The 18,948-nt window shown below is 44.0% G+C and overlaps 4 protein-coding genes across 5 annotated transcripts; 1 reads left to right on the top strand and 3 right to left on the bottom strand.

The window, feature by feature from the left end:
* Positions 1–48: 48 nt before the first annotated feature.
* LOC135351879 (carboxypeptidase D-like) lies at positions 49–1,778 on the bottom strand. The gene is made up of 2 exons (XM_064550992.1): positions 1,618–1,778; positions 49–1,376 (listed from the first exon to the last, which is right to left on the bottom strand). Exons 1-2 carry the CDS (start codon positions 1,696–1,698, stop codon positions 177–179), a joined length of 1,281 nt encoding a protein of 426 aa, XP_064407062.1. The 5' UTR covers positions 1,699–1,778; the 3' UTR covers positions 49–176.
* A 38-nt stretch (positions 1,779–1,816) lies between these two features.
* LOC135351878 (phosphatidylinositol N-acetylglucosaminyltransferase subunit A-like) lies at positions 1,817–4,588 on the bottom strand. Of its 2 annotated transcripts, XM_064550991.1 has the most exons (14): positions 4,525–4,588; positions 4,382–4,472; positions 4,205–4,270; positions 4,025–4,150; positions 3,723–3,898; positions 3,554–3,669; positions 3,391–3,498; positions 3,233–3,339; positions 2,781–2,863; positions 2,531–2,616; positions 2,356–2,483; positions 2,242–2,297; positions 1,984–2,083; positions 1,817–1,920 (listed from the first exon to the last, which is right to left on the bottom strand). In XM_064550991.1, exons 1-14 carry the CDS (start codon positions 4,542–4,544, stop codon positions 1,858–1,860), a joined length of 1,326 nt encoding a protein of 441 aa, XP_064407061.1. In that variant the 5' UTR covers positions 4,545–4,588; the 3' UTR covers positions 1,817–1,857. The 2 variants fall into 2 exon arrangements, with proteins under 2 accessions (XP_064407061.1, XP_064407060.1); XM_064550990.1 differs by having other exon boundaries at positions 3,233–3,498.
* A 91-nt stretch (positions 4,589–4,679) lies between these two features.
* On the top strand, positions 4,680–11,359 carry LOC135351877 (N-chimaerin-like). Its single transcript, XM_064550989.1, has 14 exons — positions 4,680–4,950; positions 5,263–5,318; positions 5,565–5,596; positions 5,860–5,973; positions 6,138–6,196; positions 6,475–6,617; positions 6,833–7,051; positions 7,620–7,691; positions 7,754–7,838; positions 8,408–8,488; positions 9,772–9,864; positions 9,976–10,053; positions 10,349–10,583; positions 11,047–11,359. The coding sequence occupies exons 1-14, from the start codon at positions 4,764–4,766 to the stop codon at positions 11,222–11,224; spliced, it is 1,632 nt and encodes a 543-aa protein (XP_064407059.1). The 5' UTR covers positions 4,680–4,763; the 3' UTR covers positions 11,225–11,359.
* A 117-nt stretch (positions 11,360–11,476) lies between these two features.
* Positions 11,477–18,933, bottom strand: LOC135351869 (N-acetylglucosamine-1-phosphotransferase subunits alpha/beta-like). The gene is made up of 18 exons (XM_064550978.1): positions 18,725–18,933; positions 18,572–18,657; positions 18,405–18,506; positions 17,872–18,104; positions 17,597–17,808; positions 17,176–17,325; positions 16,711–16,896; positions 16,239–16,409; positions 15,693–15,873; positions 15,436–15,578; positions 14,915–15,265; positions 14,636–14,697; positions 13,843–14,571; positions 13,509–13,683; positions 13,361–13,446; positions 12,956–13,225; positions 11,838–11,928; positions 11,477–11,648 (listed from the first exon to the last, which is right to left on the bottom strand). Exons 1-18 carry the CDS (start codon positions 18,887–18,889, stop codon positions 11,577–11,579), a joined length of 3,465 nt encoding a protein of 1,154 aa, XP_064407048.1. The 5' UTR covers positions 18,890–18,933; the 3' UTR covers positions 11,477–11,576.
* Between the last annotated feature and the right edge of the window lie 15 nt (positions 18,934–18,948).

Genomic DNA, 18,948 nt, shown 5'->3' with positions numbered 1-18,948 from the left:
TATGTGTACATAACATAACTTATACAGCTGTTGTGTTCAGTTCAAGCATATTTCAGAGTGCTCGAGGTTCGTACACACTTATACTGAACCCTTTCAGCAAATTAATGTATACATGAACAACTCAATAGAGCTTAGTTAGATGGACAGGTTCGCACAAAAATGTACATAAAAATTGCTTACAATAAAATTAATACAGCTAACGATAAAGTTATTAGTGTCCAGTTAGTCAATAAAGATTGTTTTGCTCCATTAATTAGCGTAAAGTTCATCTGCACTGCCTGGGCTGGCCCCACGCTCACTGCACTGTAGTTGGTGCTGTATCCTGGTGCCTCTACGCTCAGTACATAGTTCCCTGGTGCTAACAGCCTCCAATACTCACCCTCAGATGTTGTTGTTATCACGCCTGACTGACTCTCAAGTGTAACCTCTGCATTGGCAATCGGGACTCCGTAAATATCCGTAACAATTCCTTTGACTCCTTTGTGTACCTCTTGGATATAGGTTATCAGTGCATTGCGATTGTCCTCCCATATCTGCTCTAGCATGCTAGCCGGTGGGTACTTGAAACAATGTTGTTCAATAGTTATTTCAAAACAGTTGGATTTTACGTAATTGTAATCTTGCATACCTCCGTTAATATTGTACCACTCAGCACCATTCGTTATACCATCCACAAACATTTCATCGTATCTTTCACATGCTTTTAGACCCAGATGCATGGTGGGATGAGCTCGTGAGTAGGAGAGGGCCAGCTGGCGAAATATATCATCATCAGGGCTTCGAGTATAGACACTCTCACCGCTGACGCTGTTGTCATAGGGATAATTAGCTACGAGAGCTCCATTGTGTAGATTGGCAGACAGCACGAACGGGTAGCTATGTATCCAGTCTATAACTGCCTGTGTCTCTGGCTCTGGTGTGCCAGTCTCACTGCCAAATCTGTCCGGGAAATTACGGTTCAGATCCACCGTATGTACATTGTATCGTCCTGCCACTCCAGCATAATCCCCCACTTGTGCTCCTGAGTAGCCATCAGGATTCATAGTAGGCAAGAGATGTATCCTTGTACTGTCCACAAGTGTCTTCACTGTGTCATTAGTTGCATAGTTATTGCAGAGGTATTGCATGAGGTACAGTAAGGTCTCTCTCCCAGTCACTTCATTCCCATGCATGTTTGCTATGTATTTGAATTCTGGTTCTCCCAGTTCATGTGTGCCTGGATTATCGGATATTTCCATGACTAGAAGGTCCACTCCATTCACTGATTGTCCGATGCTGTAAAGACGAGTAATCTCAGGGAATTGGTCTCTGTAGAATGTCATCAGTGACTGGAGGTCTTGATTAGTGTGGTGGATGTACTCTATCGTAGTACTAGGCTGTGAGGGTAGTGTGTGTGTGTGTGTGTGTGTGTGTGTGTGGGTGTGTGTGTATGTGTGTGTGGGTGTGTGTGTGGGTGTGTGTGTATGTGTGTGGAAGGTTTATTTGGTGCACAATAGCTCATAACAACATTCTAACTGAGGCTTGTATTGTATTTTATATATAGCTTGTTGCATTGACAATGTTTGTACAGCAGTTAGCTAGCTCTGCTATGTGTGGCTTCTATGCCCACAAACGTACCTGGAACTGTCCTTGAGCTTGAGACAGACCTGCCAGCAGCGTGACTATCCACAGTACACACAGCTTCATTGTCTTTATCATATAGAGTTAGAGTTACAGCTGAGAGTTTGTTTGTAGCATGTAGGCATGTCAGGTTGGCATGTTGCAGCATTCCATTGGAGAGGGGTGGGGCTCATGCATGATGTCGACTACAGAGCACTACAAAACACAATTTGATGATTGGAACGTATGGTATGAATATCATAATGAATGGCTGCTAAATTTAGTTTTGCAAAAGTTCAAATCCATTGCTTTCTCGATATCCTGCACGAAAAAACAACACCGATGTAACCAAGGCAATAGTATTGATAGTGACAGCGTGCACACCTTGGCTGGTCTCCACCAACAGAGTATGTGGTACAGCATCTGGATGAGTGTGAGCACCACCACGTACAGTAGACCAGCCAGTGGATCTCGAGCGTAAAACCTACAGTAGAGAGATTGAGTGTGGGAGGTTGGCAGGTATGTACTATTGTGATTCCAAACTAATTCCCAGAAACATACACACATAACACAATTAAAAAGGACAGCTAATAAAACTTTCATCAGGGTCACCAATTATACTTCACAGAGACTGTCTAGTACTTTTGTATCCTTTCTGCAAAATTTCTTGTGGGAATGGCTGAGACGAGATCATACACCTGTGTGTGTGTGTGGGGGGGTATGGAGCGTATGGATTAAGAAGGTAGCTTTTCAGACCTTTAGTGTCCTCAACGCCACGTTGGACCAAGTGTAGAGATCCTTAACTCTCTCGTGCATATCCAACTTCGTAATATTGTCACCATGGCGATGAGACTCAATAGCTTCGTTCAAAGTTGACACCAGCGCTGCAGTGATACATCACATGACTATATCACATGACTTGTGCTCTCACCTGGTACATTAGGTTCGGCAAGTCTGAGCAGCTCTGGTGGTAGTACCTCAGGAACCCCACCAACTCTAGTACTCACCACCTGGAGTCTGGAAAAAAAACATAATTTTAAGAGCTAAAAAAAGTATAATTATAGAAAGTAGAAGCAAGTAGAGTGAAGCAGAAATGAACACACACCCACAGCAAGCAGCCTCTACAATGATATGAACACACACCCACAGCAAGCAGCCTCTACAATGATATGAACACACACCCACAGCAAGCAGCCTCTACAATGGCGATGCAGAAAGCCTCCGTTAGTGAAGTGTTGAGGAAAATGTCCCCTCTCACAAGAACCTGTATAATTTATAAGGGAATTTGTGAAAAGATAAGATTTTGCAATCAATAATCAAGTAGCAGGACAAAACTGACTGACTGACTGACTGACTAGTGACGTGCTAAATGCGAGCATATTGCGTTTTGGCCAATTTTAAGGCTACGAAAACGTTGCACTTATTTTCCTCAATTAAACGCGGCCATTGAAGTGATGAATGAATGAATGAAGTCATGTTCATTGTACAGGCCTCGAATAAAGGCCAATAATTATGCAATACAAATGTATGTGATATGATAGGCACTCGCATAAACAGCTCTAGTTTGTATCAGGCATACATTTCTAGCATTACGATACGTATAAAGCCAATAATTGCTAGCAGTGCTGCTCACATCTCTGACGTGCGAGTGCTCCAAACCTCCGAGTAACTCCACACGATCGTGCAGTTGATGCTTCTCCCTCACCTCCTCCAGTAGCACTCTCTTAGGCCCGTCACCACCTGACAGTGTCACATGATCTATGAGATTATCACATGACTTACTACACTTACCTATGATGAAATGTACGTCAGGATGGTGGGCACAGATGAGTGGAATCACTCCAGCCAGGAGGTCAGTGCCTTTACGATACACCAGCCGACTCACTATCACAATAGTCACTGTGTGTGTGTGTGGGTGGGTGGGTGGAGTGGGCGGGCACACACACATACATACCTCTGTCTGTACGGCTTTTTGTTGGATCAGGAGTGAAACAACTTGAATCAACAGCATTCGGTATCACCGACACAGTGGGAGGATGCAGCGAGGCTCTCAGGACAGTGTTCTCTTTGCTGAATATCATGTGACTTGCAGCATGATTGTGATATTGTGGTCATGTGATTACCTTGTGTGAGAGACGCAGATCACATGATCAATATCGGTGAGAATGATCTCAAGGAACTTGTTGGTTACTATAGAGCTAGCCTCGGCAAACCCAAATAAGGAGTGGTCAGTGAAGACAGTGTGGAGGCCCATCATCCCTGCATCTAGAATACCCTCATGACCCAGTGCACTGAACGCCTACATGTACATGTGTGGGGGGGGTAGTTTTATTGTTTAAAAACTAAAAATAATGTACATGTACGTAGAGGTAATAGGAATATGTCCTTTCTGCAATAATTATAATGGAGTGTGTGTGTGTCTTACACCGTGAGCGTGGAGGATGGATATGTCCTCTCTCAGTAAGATGTCACGCAATAGGGGCATGGCCGAGATGAGGGTGGGCAAGGTCACCTGACCATACAACACTGTCTGCAGCGGCAGATAGTACACCTACGGAGGCAACAAAGATCAACAAGAGATGGTGACAGTTAGCGGAGAGTGGACCTTTAGAAAACTGGATAAGTAGCGAACACCGATCCTGTCCCCATAAGCATGCGTCACCACAATTACCTGAGGGGGTGGGCTACATATGATTGTATTAATCGTATTATTAATTAATTAAGCAGGGTTACCCTTATTATACACATAACTATATAAGGTGAATATTGCGGTACTGTAGACCTTGTGTCCCAGTGCAAGGAGGCACTGTGACAGCTGGTAGATGTGGTTCTCCACTCCTCCCATGTTGGGGTAGAAGAAGTCTGAGATCATGCTGCAAGGAGATAGATTATGAGAGAGTGTATGAGTGCAATCTTGATCCTTACCATATTCTATGCTTCTTCATAGCTTCTCCAGGCCGAATTTTATTTGATAGAACGAAAAATCCTATCTTTGCGTTCTGGAATCGAGGCTAAAATTAGCACAATTGTCATGCGCAACATCCACCCACGTGGCTATAATTAAATTTTACTGAGATCAATTACAAAAGCATGAATATCATTATAATCAACTAGTAAGAATAGCAGTATAGTAGTAAAAGACTGCCAAGATCAAGATTCTAAAGATGTCCTCCATGGTATCACCTAACAGACAGGGCATGATCTTTGTGGACAGCAGCGGGGAGTATCTGGGGGGGCAAACTGGCCGTCGCTCCAGCGACGAGAGTGAGGACTCCTATGCAGAGATACTCAGCTCTGATGAGTCTTATTACAGCGATGGTGGCGACCTGGCCGAGTATTGGGATCCTTACCGTGAGTGCTCTGTCAGTATGTTCAGCTTAGACTAGCTGAATCAGACCACCAGTATATTAGTATAAATATTGTTCCAGCTGCGATGCATAACGAGTCAGGGAAAGGTAGTTGTTATTTTTGGGGGATTGTGGCTCACCACATTTGCTGTGCCCCATTGTCAAGCCCACTCCATATTGAATAGTAGCCATAGTGATAGTGGGTTGTATGCTCTGGCTGAGTACGGGAATTAGTATTATAATAGACTGCATGCAAATTTGGTCTGCCCTAATTTCAATGTATCACTTGAGGTGTGTTGCTTCTCCCCCCCTGCAGTGTACCAGCTTCAGATGAGAGCTCCCAAGGCTCGCTGCATCCCCTGCACCAAATATGTAAGAGGGTTGAAACATTATCCATATGAGACCTGCTTGTGTGGTTACACTGTTCGCACGTAAATGGACCTTAATTTTGGCTATGGAAACATCATGTTGTGATTGCCTAGGGCCTCTGTGTATTGTGGCTATGCGTTTGCACCACCCTAGACTAGCAGCCTTTGTTTGCTATACTTTCCATTGCATTTAAGAGGCACTAACTTTTTACTGCACACTGTGATTTTTGTGTTTTTCTCTCCGTTGCAGCAATCTGACAGGCCACCCTATTATGGCAAAGAGTGAGTCAGTGTGTGCGTGCGTGTTTGTCTGTGTTTGTCATAGTTTAGTGTCAATGTTGAGGTGTTTTAGGTAACTTATAGTTCTGTAAGCATTGAGCAATATCACTGAGACTGTCTGTCCATTGTGTACATACAGTGATGATTCCATCCTTGTGCATTCCTTTATATCACAGTAAACATTCCCCCCATCTTAATGCTTATAGCCATCTGACACTTAATAAATGGCGATTAAGTTACTATACTCCGTGTGTGTGTGTGTGTAGGTACCATGGCAGCATCTCACGAGACGAGACCTCACAGCAGCTGGGAAAGGAAGACGGTAGTTACCTCGTTAGACAGGGGCTCTCTCAATCAGGGACCTACAGCTTGTCATTTGTGTAAGCCCTTTGTATATAATTATGTGTGTGTTAATTGTGTAGAGATGTTCTCATAGCCATGGTGATGTGTGTACATTCTTTGTAATCCTACTTGCTAAATAATCGATATGTTGCTTCCATTTAACAGCTCACTCAACAATTGCTGCCTTTTGTCCACTGTACAGGTTTGAGAAGCAAGTGCGTCACTACCGACTCTACCATGACGGCCACGACCACTTTGTTGGTGAGTGGGTGTTCTCTGCGTGTGTGTGTATTGTCTTAAACAGTGGATTTTAACCAAATCTAAGCATACTGTATGAGATAGGTAGACCTTCCTAGGAGCTATTGATTTTAAAGCATATTTTGGTTTATTTAGAAACTATATAGACAGCCTCACAAGCATTTAAAACATCATGCACTCTATAATCTATATACGATCATACTGATTCTGACAGAAGCAATCTAATTGTATGTTATCCAAGCACATCCATTACCATGTTCCCCCCTCTCAACCCCTCGTAGGAGAGAAGCCCTTCGAGACGATCGAGGACTTGGTCCAGGACGGCCTCATCACACTGTACATGGAGGTCAACAATGTGGAGGACTACCTCAAGTCAGCACGTGAGACCATGCAGCGGTCTCCCTGCAAACTCTCCACCTCTCAGGTATACATGAAGCAAACTAACCGCTCAGTTTAATAGTTTCTGTGTTCTTAAAACTGTCAGTGTATTAGAGATTCTTGGGAAGTGTAGCTAAGGATTGTTATTCTCTACATTAAGTACAAACAGATCTCGATGATAATTATTGGTCAAACTACACTCAGTATAAAGATGGTCTTGCTCCTACACTTCAACCTTCCCCCCCTCTCCCTTGTGCCCAGATGACTGTGAGGGACCCTATCCAGCAGGCCATGGATGCTGGAATAGATGACCTCACTATCGACAAGAATGGACGCGGGGCAAAGAGACCAGCCAGCTACACACGATGTACTATACCTCAGAGGCGTGACAGCGTGCGGAGGTCACTGGGGTCAAAGCCAGCAGAGGAGGCGGTGGTACAGGATGCTACCGTGGAAACGACAGAAGAGAAAATTAAAGAGGTATGTGTATAAGTGTGATTAAGGATGGGGCTTATTCATATACAAGCAGTAATTTGTTCAAAATAGTCAAGTGATTAATTACTTGAAATCTGTAATAGTACCTACATGCCTAGAAGTAGATATATATAGTATGATGAATTGTATGCCCATTATAGGACACTTGTTGTGTGTGTCTGCAGTGAAAGCCTTGATCTTACACCATCTTAAATCTGACACTGTTTGAAGTGCATGTTGGCCATTGACTGTGGCTTGTTTGTTAACAACCGTTCTTTTGTATAGCTGGTTTTGTACATAATGATTCCTTTGAGAGCTAAACCTGTCTCAAGAGATAGTCCAACACTCAAGTCAATCGTGGTGTCAATGTTTGGTTGTCCTATTGACGATAGATAGGGCTCGTGGTGTCAATGTTTGGTTGTTCTATTGTCGCGATATATAGTGCTCGTGGGTGATGGCTGGGTTTGCATGGTCTTGGTGTAATTGTGTTGGTAGACTGGACAATTTCACACTCTTGAAGCTTTTGCTTTGAAGCATTCATTAACTTCAGAACCTATTCTTATTATTATTATAGGAGCCTCCCAAGAGTCCAAAGGAGAACTCCTCCAGTATGTACTACCATTACGAGAAGGTCCACAACTTCAAGGTACGTATTCGAGTCATGTGATTGTCGTCCCCAATCATGTGACTGTTCCCTCACCCCCACAGCTGCACAACTACATGGGCATGATCTGGTGTGATCATTGCCGTAACTTTATGTGGGGCCTGCGGAATCAAGGATTCAAGTGTAAAGGTGAGAGTACTGTATAATTTTTTTGCGATTAATTTTTCAAAACCATAAAAGCATAATTATTATTATTATTATAGAGTGTCAAATACGGCAAGTACATACATGCACAGCTGCTCGTTGTGGTTCCCTACAGCCCTGTTGTTGGTACTGATATAAGCATTTGTGCATACAGCTAGCTGGCTCCTACTGGCAGCTGTTTGTAAGGTCTCCATTGTAACGGTTAACCCAATGTGGTGGTGGACTACCTTATAGAGCAGCTCTCACAGCCAGCTCTGTTGTCCCTAGTGCACCTGCTCTGGTATGCTTCCTCTGTTAATATAGTCAGGGCTACTCTTTAGTATTGTGTGTATCACCACCTCGGCTGTTGTTATGATGTCATGAGAATGCTTTGACTGACTTTGTGGATTTGATTTCCTACTATACTCTTGATGCTATTTACACTGAGATTGTTTGTGCATAGTTGTCATAATGGATGTGTAACAGCTAGTGTTGGATAACAGTACTCCTCACACACACACACACACACACACACGCACGTACACACACCCACACACATACTCACACACGAACAGATTGTGGCTACAACGCCCACAAGCAGTGTAAGGACGACACTGTACCGGAGTGCACTCCAACCAGACACCTCATCAAAAGAGGTACGTATACACCACATAATAACTTAGTGGCCTTACCTTTTCAATTGAAGGGGTTCTGTTTAATACCTGTGGAAAGATCAAAGTGGTTCTTGTGGCTATGTTTGGTTACATTGGTACCTTCCAATTACCAGCTGTTAACAATAATTATAGGACGATGAAGCCTATCAATATTAAAGCCAGCTAGGGCTGCGGTTGGTTGGCAATTTATTCTCTGACATTTGAGCTGGCAAGGCCTTGTTTTGTGTTATGGAATCGGCCCATGTTTACTAAGTGGCTTAACGAGATCACTGGTGTATGTGTACACTGGGTAACCTAGCAACACTTGTAGTACCGTCACTAATATGCAACTAATATGCACCAACTAATATGCACAGTGCCTAATCAGTACATGCAAAACAACTTCTGTGTCTAGCTGTGGTACACAGGTGGAACCAAGCTTGGTGTGCTAGCTGTGGTGCACAGGTGGAACCAAGCTTGGTGTGCTAGCTGTGGTGCACAGGTGGAGCCAAGCTTGGTGTGCTAGCTGTGGTGCACAGGTGGAGCCAAGCTTGGTGTGCTAGCTGTGGTGCACAGGTGGAGCCAGCTTGGTGTGCTAGCTGTGGTGCACAGGTGGAGCCAAGCTTGGTGTGCTAGCTGTGGTGCACAGGTGGAGCCAAGCTTGGTGTGCTAGCTGTGGTGCACAGGTGGAGCCAAGCTTGGTGTGCTAGCTGTGGTACACAGGTGGAGCCAAGCTTGGTGTGCTAGCTGTGGTACACAGGTGGAGCCAAGCTTGGTGTGCTAGCTGTGGCACACAGGTGGAGCCAAGCTTGGTGTGCTAGCTGTGGCACACAGGTGGAGCCAAGCTTGGTGTGCTAGCTGTGGCACACAGGTGGAGCCAAGCTTGGTGTGCTAGCTGTGGCACACAGGTGGAGCCAAGCTTGGTGTGCTAGCTGGTGTGCTAGCTGTGGTACACAGGTGGAGCCAAGCTTGGTGTGCTAGCTGTGGTACACAGGTGGAACCAAGCTTGGTGTGCTAGCTGTGGTACACAGGTGGAACCAAGCTTGGTGTGCTAGCTGTGGTACACAGGTGGAACCAAGCTTGGTATGCTAGCTGTTGTTAAAATTGAGTATACAACTTCTGTTTTCACTTTCTCAATGAATGAATAATTATTAAGTATGTGAAGTCCAAAGTCCATATAATAGGATTATAATTTTACATGCTCACCCCCTCACACACACACACACACACACACACACCCTCACACACACCCTCACACACACCCCCTCACACACACACACACACAGTGTTTGGTGTTGAGCTGACGACACTAGTCAAAATGCAGAGTACCAAGGTTCCCGTGGTGATCAAAGATTGCATAGAGGAGATCGAGAAACGAGGTGAGGGACACACTACTCTAGCAGTAGACTAGGAAATATTCACTTCATTGGCTTGTAGATATATACACTGTTCTTTTAGTGCGTTGTACGTAACATTTTATACTTGTCCAGGTGTCGATGTGGACGGGCTGTATCGGATATCAGGGAAAGCGAATGATCTCTTGAAACTCAAGAAAGAGTTTGATAATGGTGTGTATAGAACATACTCAGTGTGTACTGGTCAGTGCAGCTTAATGGTGTGTATAGAACATACTCAGTGTGTACTGGTCAGTGCAGCTTAATGGTGTGTATAGAACACACTCAGTGTGTACTGGTCAGTGCAGCTTAATGGTGAATCTTTGAACAGCCATACTTAGAGTTGTAGTGACAATACTTTCATTGATTTTCTAGAGAAAGCTTAGAAGGAGCTCTTTCATATGGCGATGATGGTGTATGTTTCATGCACACATTCCCACTCTTTAACCTCTTCCCCTTCCACTATCAGATATGTGTGCCGACCTGTTAGCTGTGGAGGACATCCACGTCATCACAGGAACAATGAAACTGTACCTCCGAGAGTTGCCCATTCCCCTCCTCACATTTGATGCATACGACCTTTGTCTGATCGCGGCCCGGACTGGCTCTCTGGTTGAGAGTCTGGAAATGTTGCGAGTGGCCTTGACTAGACTACCTCCTGCACACTACAACACTCTGAGGCACCTCATGAGACATCTCAACAAGTTAGTGCTCTTTTTGGATACACACATAATTATAGCTAGGGCCCTCTGCAGCAGCTGTCAGTTTGAGTATCAACAATTTACCATACGGAGAAGTAGTTTTCTCAATCCTTAGTGTTTTTACTATAACATTATTTTATTTGAGTATTTCATTTTACAACTGTTTACCATACGTAGAAGCAAGAGTTCATCCTGGTAGAAGTCAAGTGCTATATATAGATCAATCATTGCTGGTCCTGTTACTTATATTATACACAGTTGTGTTGTTGTCCCATGCACTGACTTATGTAGCCACGCACGTGTGGGAGTCTTAATTCTTCATTAGTTCTTGGCTCTCCTAACTACAACCCTCCTTATATATAATGTACGTAATACCGTCAGCATGCCTATGCAACACTGACTGGCCAGTTCTTTGCCCCCCCCACGATGATTATACATGTCACATGATTTCAAACCCCCCCCACAGTGTTCAGAAGCACAAGGACGAGAACAGGATGGACTCCAAGAACCTGGCGGTGGTATTCACTCCGTCCCTCATGAGGTCTCCCTACAATACAAACGAGATTATTGCTGTCCAGAAACTACCGGAGCAAAAGAAAGCTATTGACTTGCTAATACAAAACTACGACTCGTTGTTTAGTTAGTATTATGTTGCCATGGCAACTATGTCTGTATAATGTACAATATCATCACACACAGTCATTGCAATTACTCACACAATTTATTAATTTTGAAAATCATTCCCCCCAATAATAATAATAACTGTTCTTGCTGTTGGAGCTACATGTTCTAAACTAGCTACCGGTACTTGGAAATAAAATACTAACAATATACAATACTGGTATTGGTGGTTTTCTTAATTAGCGTGCAATACAGTACCTCATTCAATAGTAAAGTGTTTTAAATAACACATAATTATGCTAATTAAATAATGATAAATTATGATTAAAACAGATTTGCACAAACAAGAGAAATAATGACACTGAGTTATAGAGGCTAGGCTGATGACGTTCGTATATCTAGACAGTTTGTGAGACAACGAGTCGCTTTCCTCTTCCATTGCAGCAGCTGTGTGTGTGTGTGGGCGTGTGTGTGGTGTGTGTGTGTGTGGAGGGGTTAGTGATAAGTGATATCTACATCTTTGATCAAAACAATTCAGTGGTGGCTAGCGAAACACGGTTTTAACAGAGTATAATTATACACACTATCGACATGAGAGCCGACCGCCCTAATATCATGAGAGCCGACCATACGTACCTTGCCATAGAAGAGCGAGGCCACACAGAGAAGGAGCAGCAGAACACAAGCAATGTGCATCCCCAGTTGTACACGGTCTCTGTACTTTGTCCTATAGAGAGAAACACTAACATAACCACCACACCATGCACTTGACCACACCCATAATACATACAGGATATAATCATGGTTCGGGGACTCTTTCAGTTGCCGTAACTTAAAATTCGTGGATCCAATTTTAAAAATTTTCTGATTTTCTGAAAGCTTAGGAAGAGACTTTTCAAATGATACCATCAAAATTCACATTTGAGAGATAAAAGTATTTGCCAATTTGGCCATACCATGGATTATAGCCCATGGTCCAAGGCTGAAAAATAACAAATTAGGCCCCAACAAAATTTTGGATTTAAACACATCATTTGAAAGATCTCTTTCTAAGCTTTCAGAAAATCATAAAAATTTTGACATTGGATCAATGATACTCAAGTCAAGACTGTTGAAAGATGTTCAACTACACTCTGTTCATTCAATGGTTTGGGGATTCTTTCGGCTGCCATAACTTGAATTCCGTGGATCCAATATCAATTTTTTTATGATCTCCTGAAAACTTATAAAAAGACCTTTCAAATGGTGTCATCAAAGTTCATATTCGAGAGATGAAAGTATTTGTTAATTTGGCCACACCATGGTCCAAGGCCGAAAAATAACAAATTAGGGCCCCGACGAAATTTTGGATTGCAACGCATCATTTGAAAGATCTCCTTCTAAGCTTTCATAAAATCATAACATTTTCGACATTGGATCAACGATACTGAAGTTATGGCTGTTGAAAGATGTTCAACTAGCCCCCCCCCCCACCCTCCGTTTAATCAATGGTTTGGGGGCTCTTACAGATGCCATAACTTGAATTCCGTGGATCCCATTTCAACAACTTTATAATCTTCTGAAAGCTTAGAACAAGACCTTGATAACGCCCACACAAACAACTGACATCCACACAGTAATATGTGCAACTTAAGAGTTCCTAGATAAGTACTGCTGCATATCACACCCACACACACAACACACACACACACACACACACACACACACACACACACACACACACACACACACACACACACAACACACACACACACCATTCCCTAAGCTCCGTTGTGTGCAGAAACCTATTCTGGTACTGGGCTGGAAGTTCAAACTGAGAAGTGATGGGGAACAAGGTCTCGTAGAAGTCCACTAGTATTAGTTTAGCCAGGTCGGCACCTTCCTTGTAGTGGTTGATATTGTCGTTGAGGCAGATGAACTTCTTACGTTCCTTGCGTATGTGGTCCAGCTGTGCCATCACCGTGGAGCTGTTCTCAGAGATCATGTTGAAGATAACATACTGTTTCTCATCCATCTCCTCAAACCTACGTCACAGGAGGGAGGAGGGCAGACAAGTATATAAGTACAGGGAATTTCCTGTGCATGAGAGGCCACCATTTGCCGCAGTTGTTGTGTGGTGGAAGGGGCTACTGGCTACTGTACACAGCTGACTGACTTACTTGTATCTTGGCTTTGTTTTGAAGACTCCTTTAAGCTTCTCTATCAGTGGCTCACAATGGAGAATAAAGTCAATCGTTACAAGAGGCTGTTAGGAAGCAAAACACACAATAATTATTATGAAGAGGAACAGGAGGTTTCCTAGCTCACCATATCAGGGTCATAGAGTGTCTCGTATTCGATTGGTTCCACAGAGGGGCGTGTCCCATTGTAGGCCTCGTCACATGACTCCAGTATACCCTGGAAGCTCTCCACATGTTTCAGCTCAATGGGTAAATCACTGAGCATGCTCAGAAGTGAACGCAGCTCCCGAACAGACAAAATCCTATCATTTACAAACACAGAGAAATAAGTGTTAGAACTGATGAGCATAATTATTAACACACAAATGTAACAGACAATATACACACGTACTTGACAGTATAAAGATCCCTGATCAATCTTACAAAACGTGGTGAAATCTTTACAGACTCCACCCACTCACCCTGATTGGTCTGTGTCCAGCTGGCGGTATACCTCCTCTAACATCATACTCTTCTTTTCACTCATGAGATAGTAGAAGTAGGAGAAGGCAAACTGCATGTCATCTGATGCACGTACTTTATGTGATGATGTCACGTCATACTCGACCCAGAACTCCTCCTGCAAACTCTCCATCACCTTCCGCTGTATAAAGTGTGGCATGTGGGCGGGGACCTTACGTGCCCCGTGCCCATAGCGCTTAGTGTAGAGCATGTTGACATGTTTCAGAGAATTGGCAAAATAATCCTCCGCAAGTAGTTTACGGCTACGGAACACCGATGTTTCCGTGGCAACGCTGCGTTCGGGAAGAGAATGCCATTTTTCCCATGGGAGACGACGTCTAGAATCTGAGAGTACAGGTGCTGATGTCAGCAGTTTTCTAGCCCCGCCCATTATCTGATTTGGCGTATCTTTGTCATCTTCCTGTGTTGCTTTGCTTTTGTTTTCAACTCGAACGTTGATCTTGTTTTTGAATTGTATAGTACCGTTGGTAAGCACGAGGTGTTTAAAAGGTTTCAAAATGGCAACTTTTTTGAGCCAAAATCCTCTGAGCGTGATATCACCATCTTTGAGAGCCGTGTCAATCTGTGTGAGGGCTTCCGACACGTTGAGTGGGAGGAGGGATGTGTTGGTGACTGTGAGGTTAGGGAAGGTGGTGGGTGGTGGGGGTGTGAGCTGTGAGGGGGGTATTCTGTGTGGAGGGTGGGAGGTGACATACATACATACATACGAGTTAGTGAGGGGGTGTGGCTTACCGGAGAGTGAGCAGCTGGTCGAGGGAAAGATTACCAGTTCTCTGAGCCACAGCTGACAGAAACTACGGAGAAGGAAGTACATGTACATATGAAGCATAACTAACATTTAGAAGTTCTCAAGCAAAGACAAGAGTGTTAAAGACCAAAACATAGCCATTAAAATAATGAGAGAGCAGTAGTACTAACTCTCTACAGATAACACACTCCGGCTATGATAATATTAAAGCATCAACAATCTTAAGACTATATAATCTGCAATATACACATACTAGGTCGTACCTCATGAGAGTGGCTGTCTGTGTAGTTAAAGGTCCAGAGCCCCGCCCGTCCCGTCAGCAGGAGCGTCTTGTTCTCACGTTTAGTGTCCCCTGTCAATGAAAAGTTGACACACTTCTTCTCGTCGTTTCCAACCTTTCCACACACTGTGAAATTAACGGCAGAGAGAGTGACATTTCTCGATAGTGTGAGACTCAGCGACTTGTGCTTCTGAGCGAGAACGGCCGTGCGGATGAGGTCAGAGGTCGTATGCTCGGCCATTGTGACAGTGCCATTGAAGAAGTGAGAGGTTAGGTTGAGGTAGAGAGCCTTTGTGCCCAGGGGGAGGGTGATATTGCTACCTGACATTGCCACCTGAGGGGGGGGGGGATTTATTTGGATTTGTGTCATTAAAGGAAATTAACTGTCTGGTGTACAGGCCACAAAATAGTCTTTTGCAAAAAATTGCCAGATTATTGGCACTTAATTAATTTTGTGTTGAATAGGATCACACAAAATGAGCAATATCGGGATTCTAGAAGCACCTGATATGATGCTAGCCCCGCCCACTGCTCAGTGCCACAGTCCCCTGCATCATAACCACAGTCAGGGACACGACAGGCAGCGTCACAGTAACGATCACCCAGCCAGTTGTTAAGGCAACCAGTACTGCACACATCCAGCGTATCTGTGTCAAGAATTGGTAATAATTTTGTCTGCTGAATCACAAGACATGATACAAACTTGTACTGTGGATTGAGTGCACTTGCATTGCCAGATATTCATATATAATATAACTTACTGGATGAGAAGCCCCACCCCCTTCCTGCCCCGCCCACTGGCCCTGATTTGGAGACGTTGCTACAGTCCCCTCCATCCCAATCACATGCAGAGTTGTTACACGCCTTGTCACAGAACTTGTCTGTGATCCAGCTGGCAGGACATCCCTCAGCACACTGAGGCACTGGCCAGGAGAGGAACACCTGAAAGTGTGTGTGTGTGTGTGGGAGGGGGCGTTGCTATCCAATGGTATGGTACCATACCAGTGTTAAATGAACCACCATAAATTAGTTTTGTTGGTCCAATAAGTTAATTTTATGATTTTCTGAAAGCTTACAATGAGCTCGTTAAGATGGTGTCGAAAAATCAAAAGTCTACTTGGGCTTATTTTTGATAAAATACCATGGTCTTTAAATGAGAAATTATATCCTGTTTCAAATTTAATTTGAGATTTGAGCATACCATCTGAAAGAGCTCCTTCTAAACTTTCAGAAAATCAGAATGGACCATCAGAACTTTAGTTACAAAGCCAACTCTAGGACTTTACAAAATGCTGAGTGTGGCTGACCTTTTGACCCCTCTGCGATGTGTAGAAGTCTTCTGGCCACACCTCCTCTCCGAACATGACGTCATCATTGAGGTAGATAAAGTTTTCTGATAGGCCGGGAATGCGATGGATATGGGACTCAATGGCAGGGGAGCTGTAAGTGGGCAGGTGGGACTGGTTCAGGAAGATCTCCTGAGGGAGAAGGAAAACAGTTTCAGCATCAAAATCAGGCAAAATTATAGCCTCCTTCACAAGGCCTCAACATCTTCAGTGCGGCCTGGAATCGAGGCTAGCAAAATTATTGATTCTTTGCTAGTAGCTAAGAGAGGTATTAAAGGATGTAAGGAACAGAAAGGGAGAAAGTACAAGATCGATGCCTGTACCAACTCCATGACATTATTGTACATGTATGTGGACCATTTCTCCATAGAACTAATGCTGCCATCCTATATACACATATTAACTGTCCTAAATCCAGTCAGCTGATTCTCACCTGATGTGTGACGATGGTAAGTCGTGGGCTCTCCAGGTTTAGCCATGAGGGGATCTGTCCGTTAGTCACCAGGAAGATGTGCCTCACCCACGGAGCAAACTGTTCCACTGAGCGTAATGAGTATCGTAGTTCCTCGTTGTCCTGGAACCTGCTTGCAGAGATCTGCTCAGCACCTTGACCGCTCTCCTGCACATGTGACACTCACATGACAACACTATAGTTGTTAAACTATCAAAGAGCTACTAAATGCAATTGTGAATTTGACAAAAATTAATTACCTCGAAAAACAGGCCAATTTCGGAGAAAATTTTTTGGAGAATGGAAAGTAAAAATGCACAATCTTTAATTATGAGTACGCAATCGAAACAGGCACATATTGACCAAAATTTATTAATGCGGTCCAATTTCAACAGAATACATTTTACTAATGCCAATAATTATGTGTGTGCGTATCACATGACTCACTGGCAGAGAGAAGGGCAGCCAGATGAGGTAGGCTTGGTGGATGTGGAGTGGGTGGCCTGAGAACTGGTATGACTGGTTGCTAGCCAGAGTGGACTCAAGACCTTCGGAATAGAACCGAACCACAGCTGTTTGGTTGCCCCGCACATCAACCTGGGAAATGAAAGTACACACATGTACTGCACATGATTCCTCTTGTACTGGCCTCTTGTAATGATAAGTGGTAGGAAGTTAGACGTTCCCCCATTGCACTGGCTTGTAAGCTTATAGCCATGCAGCTTGCAATGGACATTCTCTACAAGTAAATAAACCTCCAGTCTCAGTGTTGGGCACATTTCTAAGCCTGTATATCGAGTGACTAGCTTTGCTTCCCCAGCTCTCCCCCCATGTTTATTAGAAACACACTGCTTGGTACATAGCTTACCTCATCCACTTGTCTACTGAAACGAGAGTCCATCCATTTCTTAAGTAGCTTACTAGTGTTGGTTGGCTTGATCCCACCACACACAGCCAGACCCAGCCCCTCCATTAATACTCCGGCTACTAACTTGCTGTCCGTTGTCAAGTAGCCCTCCGTCACAGATACATTATTACCATGAAGATCCGTTAGCAGGCCAGCTTCAGCAAAATGCTTCACTACATACACACAACGAAAAAGATATTTTTATAAACATCATTTTTACTTAATAGCACACTTACCGTCAGCTTCTCTTTTGAGCTGGACAACGAATGCATTGAGTACATGTTCTCCCGTTTTATTTATAAACTCTGCCCAGACCACTCTTCCCTTGAGTGCAGGGAAGCGAGTTGCTAGGGTACTGGGGTCGTGTGTGGTGGAGTTGTGAGCATCGATCACCAGAGCCCTCCAACTAGTGCACTGCTCAAATGGACACGAGGAAGCATTGCTCTCTGCCCCCTCTCCTGACTCTTGCCTGTATAGAAAGAGTGTGGCAGGTGAGACTAGTGTAGCCTGTAATAGAAAGAGTGTGGCAGGTGAGACTAGTGTAGTCTGTAATAGATAGAGTGTGGCAGGTGAGACTAGTACAAGTGTAGCCTGTAATAGAAAGAGTGTGGCAGGTGAGACTAGTGTAGTCTGTAATAGAAAGAGTGTGGCAGGTGAGACTAGTGGGGCCTCTGTAAAAATGAAGCTAGCAGCTAAGGCTAGAATTCTAAATTTTAAATTAAATACTGAATTCTTCTACAAGCACACAATAGTGAACGATGTTGCTCACTTTAGCAGTTCTCTCCTTATCTCCCTGAGCTCATTCAGCAGCTGCGGGTCTGATCCATTCACCCAGGTGTATACGATATCAATGGGCAGTGTTGGACACAGGCTACACACACAAGGGGATCATGACGTACAAGTCAGGGAGGTCAAATAATTACACGTTTCACTCACTGTTTCTCAAATGACTTTCCCACGATGTTGTCTGCATAGATGCTAAACTGAACAGCATACCTCTCCTGTGACCACTCCAGAAACACCTGGGGAAATGTTGGAGGAGTCTCTAGTTAAAAGGGGGTGTGTCCCCTACTACACTCCATCACTCACCCCTCCGAACTGCAGCAGGGAGATGAGTGCTACCAGAGCCCCCACCACTAGTACAGGGATACCGCATCTTGATGAGAGCCAGGTGTACAGTCGACGCTGACAGATCTTCCCCACTCTAGAAAACATTCTTTTTCTTGAGTATATTTTATTCAAGAATCCACACATGGCCTCCTGACCTTTGACCTCAATTAACCATGTGATTTACAATAAATTGGATATGAATA

Source organism: Halichondria panicea, chromosome 17 (assembly GCF_963675165.1).
Source record: "Halichondria panicea chromosome 17, odHalPani1.1, whole genome shotgun sequence".
In the NCBI taxonomy this organism is placed as follows: domain Eukaryota; kingdom Metazoa; phylum Porifera; class Demospongiae; order Suberitida; family Halichondriidae; genus Halichondria; species Halichondria panicea.
The sequence above is the reverse complement of the archived record's forward strand: the minus strand, read 5'-3'. Positions and strand labels throughout refer to the sequence as shown.

What these genes read in the sequence shown, in the direction of transcription:
- LOC135351879 (XM_064550992.1), bottom strand. Translation starts at nt 1,698, where the DNA reads ATGATAAAGACAATGAAGCTGTGTGTACTGTGGATAGTCACGCTGCTG. An exon ending in AAGCTCAAGGACAGTTCCAG is followed by an intron (nt 1,377 to 1,617) that starts GTACGTTTGTGG and finishes CTACCCTCACAG; the next exon opens with CCTAGTACTACGATAGAGTA.
- LOC135351877 (XM_064550989.1), top strand. Translation starts at nt 4,764, where the DNA reads ATGTCCTCCATGGTATCACCTAACAGACAGGGCATGATCTTTGTGGAC. An exon ending in CGGCCACGACCACTTTGTTG is followed by an intron (nt 6,197 to 6,474) that starts GTGAGTGGGTGT and finishes AACCCCTCGTAG; the next exon opens with GAGAGAAGCCCTTCGAGACG. An exon ending in GCAAACTCTCCACCTCTCAG is followed by an intron (nt 6,618 to 6,832) that starts GTATACATGAAG and finishes CCTTGTGCCCAG; the next exon opens with ATGACTGTGAGGGACCCTAT.
- LOC135351878 (XM_064550990.1), bottom strand. Translation starts at nt 4,544, where the DNA reads ATGAAGAAGCATAGAATATG. An exon ending in AAAAAGCCGTACAGACAGAG is followed by an intron (nt 3,499 to 3,553) that starts GTATGTATGTGT and finishes ACACACACACAG; the next exon opens with TGACTATTGTGATAGTGAGT. An exon ending in TGGCGTTGAGGACACTAAAG is followed by an intron (nt 2,298 to 2,355) that starts GTCTGAAAAGCT and finishes ACACACACACAG; the next exon opens with GTGTATGATCTCGTCTCAGC.
- LOC135351869 (XM_064550978.1), bottom strand. Translation starts at nt 18,889, where the DNA reads ATGTGTGGATTCTTGAATAAAATATACTCAAGAAAAAGAATGTTTTCT. An exon ending in GGCTGCCCTTCTCTCTGCCA is followed by an intron (nt 16,897 to 17,175) that starts GTGAGTCATGTG and finishes TCACATGTGCAG; the next exon opens with GAGAGCGGTCAAGGTGCTGA. An exon ending in GACCAGCTGCTCACTCTCCG is followed by an intron (nt 14,572 to 14,635) that starts GTAAGCCACACC and finishes CCCTCCACACAG; the next exon opens with AATACCCCCCTCACAGCTCA.